The 8,150-nt window shown below is 35.0% G+C and overlaps 1 protein-coding gene across 1 annotated transcript; it reads right to left on the bottom strand.

The window, feature by feature from the left end:
* Positions 1 to 1,619: 1,619 nt before the first annotated feature.
* LOC108380950 (potassium voltage-gated channel protein eag-like) lies at positions 1,620 to 7,089 on the bottom strand. Its single transcript, XM_017637350.1, has 6 exons — positions 6,868 to 7,089; positions 5,984 to 6,127; positions 3,643 to 3,739; positions 2,466 to 2,812; positions 2,129 to 2,284; positions 1,620 to 1,967 (listed from the first exon to the last, which is right to left on the bottom strand). The coding sequence occupies exons 2-6, from the start codon at positions 6,125 to 6,127 to the stop codon at positions 1,851 to 1,853; spliced, it is 861 nt and encodes a 286-aa protein (XP_017492839.1). The 5' UTR covers positions 6,868 to 7,089; the 3' UTR covers positions 1,620 to 1,850.
* Positions 7,090 to 8,150: the final 1,061 nt, after the last annotated feature.

Below are 8,150 nucleotides of genomic sequence, written 5' to 3' on the forward strand. Positions count from 1 at the left end.
TCAGTGCCGATCAGAGAGAGCTTTTACTTTGAGCACCTTCATAATAAATTTTTTATAAAACTTCTACTGATGTATATGTTTTTGTTTGTGATCATCAGAGATAGCTTTTAACTGTAGCTTTATGATATGTATCTACATAATTCATTACTATTATATAAAATTGATTCTACGGAAATTGTTTGTCCAGGGTTGGCTCTCGAAGCATATAAAGCTCTTAAACCTTTCACATGTGGTTTATGCTTAATTTATGATTGTTCTATATAAAAAAAAAGTATGATTAGAAGGAGCTTTTATTCTATGCGTGCCCAAATAAAAGCTGCAGAGCGCTTTCAAAAGCTGCACCTGCGGGATACGTTTTGATCGTGACTGATATAAAATGTATAGAAAGCTTTAGAAGCTCGGCGCGTGCTGACTATTTTTTTGTTGCAACATTCTTTGTTCAACAAAGCAGCCTAAAAGCAGTCCTTTTTTTCTTAGTATCAAGCTTTGACTGTGAAAGCTGAGTTTTTTCCACACTTTGTTTAATTGCTGCCCTATTTTTTTTTACTGTTTTACATGGTATTGCTTAAAATGATATGAACAAGTTTCGCAAAGTTTTATGAAAAGCACACAGATATTCAAGAATTACACTTTTACCACCAAAACTAACACCAACGCAAAGGAAAGCGTAAACCACAGACTCTTGCTTTGTTATGTGCTTTTTAAAGCTTAGAAAAACTCACACATAACGACGAATTGTCCAACTATTTTTTTTTTAAATTGGTGACGCAGTGTTGTATTTCACAAATATTTGTTGTTCATATTTACAATAAAAATTCGAGTATTAAAATTTTTATGAAAGTAATGAAAATTTTGTACAGAGAGAAGAGAAATAGTTACAGTAAGAGAGTTGAAGAGTTTTACACAAATGTTTTGTTCATTTAGCATATTTTATAGGTAAACTTTTTTAAAAATCAATAATAATGCATGAAATGGTGTCAGTTGTGGTGACTAGCTTTAATTCGAGTACATAGCCTACAGAGAGTTACGAACGAGTATGTGAACTGGCAACAATGCTTACTTTTTCAAGTATATGATTGAACAACAACAACAAATCTACGAAATATGGGATTTTTGAAGGCGAATTTTATGGGTTTACTTGAGTTTGAATTGAATTTGGCTTATTTTATGGAAAATGTTTCAACGAAGGCACACTACACCAACTCAGCATTTATTAGTTCTAGCGGCGTGACGGCGCTTTGAAATGTGCGAGCCCGTTATGTTTCCAATTAAAAATTTACATTTTTCTGAACTAATTTTTTTTGTTAATATAAAGAAATTTTAATATTCTTTTCTTAATTTTATTTAATTTTTTAAAAATTAAATTAAGAAATGTTTCCAATTAAAAATTTAAATTTTTCTAAACTAAATTTTTTTTGCTAATATAAAGAAATTTTAATATTCTTTTCTTAATTTTATTTAATTTTTCAAAAATTAAATTCAGAAATGTTTCCAATTAAAAATTTTAATTTTTCTAAACTAAAATTTTTTTTTAAATAATTTTTTGGTAATATAAAGAAATTTTAATATTCTTTTCTTAATTTTATTTAATTTTTCTTAAATTTCAAATTGTTTTCAGGTTTCAGTTTTGGGTTCTGTGCTCAATTCAACAATATTTTCATATGCAGCTTTTTAATATTTTACTTCTATTCTCTGCAGTTATTAAAATTTTTTAATTTTAGTTTTAAATTTTAATTTCATTTGTTTCCATTTTTTTGTAATTTTCTTTCTCTTGCTCGGGGCGCACACATTTGCCTAGCTACCGTTTTGCGTTTACGTCTCTTACGAAGCGTTGCGCAATTTCGTTTCGTTTAGCGAAATTGGACGCGGCAACGGAACGTGTCGGACACCGCACCTGCAATAATCATCATGCAGATGGTGAACACCTTCTCGTTGTCCGTCTCGGCGGCCACATTGCCAAAGCCCACCTGCAAATATACAGAAAGTGATTTTACTGAAAATTGCAACTGGAAATAATTTGCAAAATTAGATTAAAATGTTTTTTTTTTTTTTATCTAGAATGCTGTAGCATTTACAGTTAAAATGGTTTGTCACGCTCTGACGCATGGCGCAATGCCCGAGAACTCACCGATGTCATGCAGGTCATGGTGAAGTACAGCGCCGTCACATACATACTCTTGCGCGACGGACCATTTATCAGTTCCGGTCCGGTGTCGTTGCTCCAGATGTACGAGTACGGCGATTGGGTAACGTTCGCCAGCTTCCACAGCCAGCTGTACTGTATCTGTGTGAAGGTAGCAAAAAGAAAAAAAATAAAATAAAAATGTAAATGAAAGTAAACAAAGAGTTAAAAAGTGCAGAAAAAATACGAAGTTCAAAGGAAATGGCGCGTGAATGTGCGAGGGAAGAAAAGAGTACAGCAATACACAGCAGTATAAGAACTAGCTTCGATATAACACACTTACTCCATTATCGGCATCGCTGCGTCCGATCGAGTACCAGATGCAGGCCAGCCAATGCGCCACCAGCATATAGAAGCAGAGCAGCAGTATGAGCATGGCGGCGCCATATTCCAGATAGCGATCCAGTTTGCGCACCACACGCCCCAGTCGCAGCAGTCGCACCACTTTCAGCGCACTAAAAAGCGAACCGATCCCATCCTCGTCCCGATCGAAGGCATTGAAGACATCGTATGGCAGGCAGCTGAGCAGATCGATGATGAACCAGGACTTTAGATAGTTCATGCGGATCACTTTGGGATCGCTGACCACCTCGCCGCCGGGACCGACGAACGTTGTGTGAAAATTTAAAACTGCAATGAAAATATGAAGAGAAAGAGAGAGGGATGGAGAAGAGGAGGTCGGTTGGGGAGATGAAGAGCAGGGAAAATTGGCGTACGGTGGAGGAAGGTGGTGGAGCGAAGAGAAAGAGCAGAAAGAGAGCAGAAATATTTTTTTTTTTAATTTTGAGACTAATGAGGGTCGCTTCGATCAGATATAGGCACAAAATAACGAGTGCAATAAACTACTCGAGAATAATCGTCTACAATTATTGGAATGTGAAGCCGTCGGTTACATTTAGAGAGAAAATTTTTTTATTGAGAGCTTCCTCATACTTATTTAAGACCCTAAAGATCTCATCACTTGCCTTATGAGGTCAGTTCATATTCTCTTCTCTTCTCTTTCTTATAACTAATTTAAAAAAAATGCTGATCAGGTTTCTTTTAAAAAAAAAGAAGAAAAACATCCAACGTACTTTTGCGTTTTTTCAAAGGCTTTATACTATTTTCCTAGAATATTCCTTTCTTTGACTAACTTCTGACATAGCATCTCGAACTGTTTCTTAGAAAAGCCATAACTTCACCGATTTATTCCCACAAATTTAATCAGTTCTTAGATTAAGTCTTTCGCGAGAAAATTACGCCCGAAAGTATGCAAAATTAATTGAGTAAGCCTTGTAATTCCCATTCGGCTTATGAAATTATTTGTAGAAGTCTGAAGTTGTAAGGTACCACTAAGAAGCCCAGTAAACGTTGCTCTTTGCTATAAAGCTACTCTTCATAGTTTTTTCAAGCAGAAAGGCTTACATTTTTGAATAAATATTTTTAGTACAAGCATAGCAAAACTTTGTTTTCGTACTTACCGATATCTATAAAGAATATAACATCTACTATGGAATCGACAACGAGTAGTGAAACGTCTTCTGAAGTTTTATTTTTAAAAGCTACATTGTACGGCACCTGAAAGGAAAATTAAGGCAGCGCCAACAATTAAGAAATGTCTCCAAAAATATTGAATATATTTTTCGTGGACATAGCAAATGAAATAGGCACGCCGATACACTGTATAAAAAGCAAGTACTGGCAGTAAATGATGGAGTGTTCTATAAAAACACTGCAGCATTGCTTCTAAAAAAAATATACCCATTTCCCATTGATTTGCTACCAATTTTTACGGACCACTCGAATGGGCAGGTAAACCATTTCGAGGTAGGGTTTTGTTGGCTATACAAAGGACTAAGTATTTTATTTTTTCTAATTTTTTCTCTAAAATACTTCATCGTTGGCTCATTCGCTATATGTTCAATGCTTTTCTTCTGCTTGCACAGACTTGCGCTCTTATAAGCAAATTGTAGCTGGGATTATATGCTTAAATAAATACTTAAGAGTAAATTTGTGCGTGTGTGCGTGTGCGTTAAGCACTTGAAGCGCAAAGTATTAATTTAACCACGACAAACATTACTCATACGCACCGCTGTACCTTTGAAGTGCCCAAAAGAGGCAAACAAACACGCCCACAAGATATGAACGCTAGCGAGCGAGCAAGTGATATGAGCAAAGGCATTAAATAGAAATTACGCTGCAGTGCACACAAATTAAAATATATTTTAGCAAAACATTTTTCGGCAACATTTTTTCGTACCCAAAACTCGCTTCGGTACTATCTCGCAGAGAATTGGTTTCCTTTAAGCTTTTCGTAAAAGTATTTCAAAATCATCAAAGTACAATCGCTTTAATCGAGCATTACAAATTAAAAAATCATTTGGGGTGGCAGTGTAACGAAAATTTCATTTGAAATTTACTGAGCATGTCTTTGCAAATTGTGGCCTTTGCCGACTTTATACATTCAAATCCCCCTCTCTTACACTTGTGCCTACATCATAGCGGCGATAATTTTCACTTGAGCGCACAAATCATACGATTTTAAGCGCTTAGCGGCGAATGTGTGGAAACCATTTACCCACAGCAAAGGTTCCCCAACAGCCGCCGGGGCGTATTTATTATGCCCAAAGAACATGAAACCTACATGTAAATGTTAGCCTAGCGCTGCCAGCACTTACACACACGTACACAATTACATTCATACGATTTGAGTGTGCTTTGCTACTCATAAATTCCCACATAGACTCGTTCTGGCAAAATGCTCGAGTGCTTGTAATTGCACACACACACACACAGATAGCAACCACATTCAAAGCGAAAATTTAGAGCACTTTGAATATTAAATGTAATAAAAGCGGCAGTTTATTGTATAGATGTATAATTGGCGAGAAGGCGAGTGCGAAAAATTTGGCAAAAATTGGATTTAGCTGTAAATCTTCTGCTACTGCACTAAAAGTCTTTGCTTCCAACTTTTCTGAGAGCATCGTTTAATGTGCTAGTATACACTGCTTGTAACCCTTTTAACTCTTGGCATTTACAGCTTTTCTTTGGTTTATTTAATATTCATTCATTTCTTATAAAAATATTTTTCGAAAAATTTCGGATATGCAGCTTTGTAGCCCATTAAATTTTATTATAATAAAGTTAAAGTTTCAAGTGGCTGTAAATATCGTTGATTTATGAAATTTTTTTTATTCATTTATTCACTTTAGGCCATTAGGATAGTGTACATCTTTGTTGACATTTTTCTTAATTTTTATAAAATTTTAAAATCGCATTTACACGTATAATATGCTACGTTTGTATAAAGAAAATTAATGAATAGTAAATAAACGAAATAAAAACTCTAAATACCAAGGATTAAAAGGTTGTGCTAATCAAATGACGACTAGTGTAAATCTGGAAGCAACTCTCATTGCCGCATGTAGGAAAAATGCTTTAGAACTGATTAAAGCGTACTTTTAGGCTGCCAATAAACTCTAACCCTGTAATGAGTGAGAGATTTTACTCTGTGCGCCTGTAGCAGTGAATGCCAAAGCATTGCATGCGAGCACAGGCCCTTAAAGCTTGTATTATAACTTTTATAATCAGAATTTCTCATATTAAAGTATGAACAATTTTTCCTGCATACTTTCAGGCCCACTTTGCCTCTCCTATCGTACCAGGTATGTAACTTTACGCTGTTTAAAAAGTTAAGTTCTTTTATTAAAAATTCTCAACGAACGCCAACCTTTGTCATTTTACTTATTTATGCATTTTGTGCGCACTGCCTATTCCATTTGCTTTGCTTTGATCGCACGTTACATTACACTTATAGCTTACCATAATGGCTGTATAAAATGTTAAACACAATATCACCCAATCCCAAATTGCTTTAAATGCACAATAATGCAAAAGAATGTGTGGCGGCGTTTTAGGCGCTTCTTGTCTGTATTGTGGCATAATATCGGCGCTGAGTGACATCATCTGTGAGAAATGAAATGGAGTAGCAAAGAAGAGCAAATAGACAAGAAATGGCAGATTAAAAATTGATTGTGCTTTGCAGTTTTAAAAGCTCGAATAATCTTTTTTTCAAATCAGTGTTTTATTTAGCCCATTGTAATTTGTCACTTGTCATCAGTAATATGTCACTTGCCAATTATTCACTGCCATTTCTCAATTATCCTTTTCCATTTTTGACAGTTTTCCTTACATCATTTGTCATTTGTCACTTGTCGTCTGTCACTTGTCACTTGTCTTCTAATGCTGGTCATTTGTGATTTTTCAGTTGTCACTTGTCATCTGTTTGTCATTTGTCACTTGCAAGTTTTCAACTGTCATTTTTTCCCTGCCTTTTGTCGTCTGTCATTTGTGAGCGTTTTTCTTAAGTCATTTGCCACGTCGTATCTGCCACTTGCTTTCTAATACTGTTAACCTGAGAATTGCCCGTCGCCGCATGTCATCTGTCATTTTTCAGTTGTCACTTGTCATTCATAATGCGTTATTTATTATCTCTATCTTGTGAATTGTCATCTGTCGTTTGTCACTTATAATTTAACAACTGTAATTTGTCATTTGTTAGATAAATGCTAACTGTCAATTTCTTGTCACGCTATGTCACTTGTCACCTGCAATTAGTCATTTGTCACTTGTCATCTGCAATTTTCCAGCTGTCATTGATCAGTTGTCACTTGTGGACTATAATTTGTGACATAAACTGTACTCACATGCGCCAGATTGGATTGTTTCGTTGGATCCTTCAGTGTTGGCAGATGTGCGCTGAATTGACGGCTGCGAGTCACCGAACGCGCCAGTTTGGCGAACTTCGATAAACCTAAAACTTGAGAGTAAATATCAAAAAGCTCATATTAACGAAAACAACACAACACAACAACGACAACTGAAATATAAGGAAAGTAGATAGAAAATGGCAAAATTTAACAACAACTAGTGGGACATTCTAGAGAAAACGGAAGAGAGAGATACTCGTGGTGCTGGAGAAAATTTTACATAGAGAGCTGCTGGCAAGAAAAGAGTTCGAATCTTTTACAAAAAGCGGCCTGGACCAACAGCAGTTAACTAGAATGTGTATGTTTTTTTTTTTTATTTGTGGCATTTAATACTCTCATCTGATGTCGATGTATAAGTGTCAGTTGTGATATTACTCAATATAAAATGAATGAATTGGTAGATTCTCCATAGAACACCTTTACGACACTCTTCACATTGACTAAATATTTTTCTTGTGAAGATTAGTTTTGTTACTTAACCTTTTAATCGATTTGGAAAAATTCCGATTGTCCTGAAATAATGATTAATTATATCTGTGCGTAACTTTAAAAATTTTGTTAAAATTTTGCCTTGATAAAAAGCAACTTGATTCAAATAAAAAGTAGAAGCAGTTATAAACAAAAGAACGATGTATAAAAAAAATACGAAAAAAGCCAATTGACGTCAATTATAACACCATAATGTAAATTCGAGAATTGTAAAAATTAAAAAAACCAGTTTGAAGAATTTCGAAACTAAATATTGTACAGCGGTTGTCAAATGAATCGCTTTTTTATAAAAAATGTTTAGCTTTAGTTTAATTTATGTATGTATCTAGAAAGGCTAATCCCTTTGAGGTCTTCACTAAATTAGTGCTCTTTGACATTCGAGGGAGAGCTGAGAAGTATTTAATCGACTAGTGTATTTTAGCAATTTAGCTTATTTTTAGAGAATGTGCTGAATGAGTAAAGACAACGCCTAAAAGTATACTTTGTCAACAAAAAATGCCTAAGACGTATGCTCCCAATTCTCAACCAGCGAGTGAAAAAAAATGTCTGATAACTTAAATTGATTGCTGATTCTAATTTCTACTGGTAGCCTTGCTACTTCACTTTAAAAGCCTTCTTCCACAGAAATCTGGAGCAGAAACTTCACAAGTTATTATAAATGAGCTCATTTTATGTAGTACTGTATTGGGGAGCCCATAAGCCCTGCAAGCTCCAGGAGAGGGTCTAATTTT

Source organism: Rhagoletis zephyria, unplaced genomic scaffold, assembly GCF_001687245.7.
Source record: "Rhagoletis zephyria isolate East Lansing unplaced genomic scaffold, Rhagoletis_zephyria_1.1 Rzeph_scaffold_20903, whole genome shotgun sequence".
Classification (NCBI taxonomy): domain Eukaryota; kingdom Metazoa; phylum Arthropoda; class Insecta; order Diptera; family Tephritidae; genus Rhagoletis; species Rhagoletis zephyria.

Excerpts from the sequence above, each read along its gene's own strand:
- LOC108380950 (XM_017637350.1), bottom strand. The coding sequence starts at position 6,127 with ATGATGTCACTCAGCGCCGATATTATGCCACAATACAGACAAGAAGCG. Across the intron at positions 3,740-5,983 it reads CATTTTATACAGCCATTATG|GTGCCGTACAATGTAGCTTT; the intron begins GTAAGCTATAAG and ends TTTTCCTTTCAG. Across the intron at positions 2,285-2,465 it reads GCAGCGATGCCGATAATGGA|ATACAGTACAGCTGGCTGTG; the intron begins GTAAGTGTGTTA and ends ACCTTCACACAG.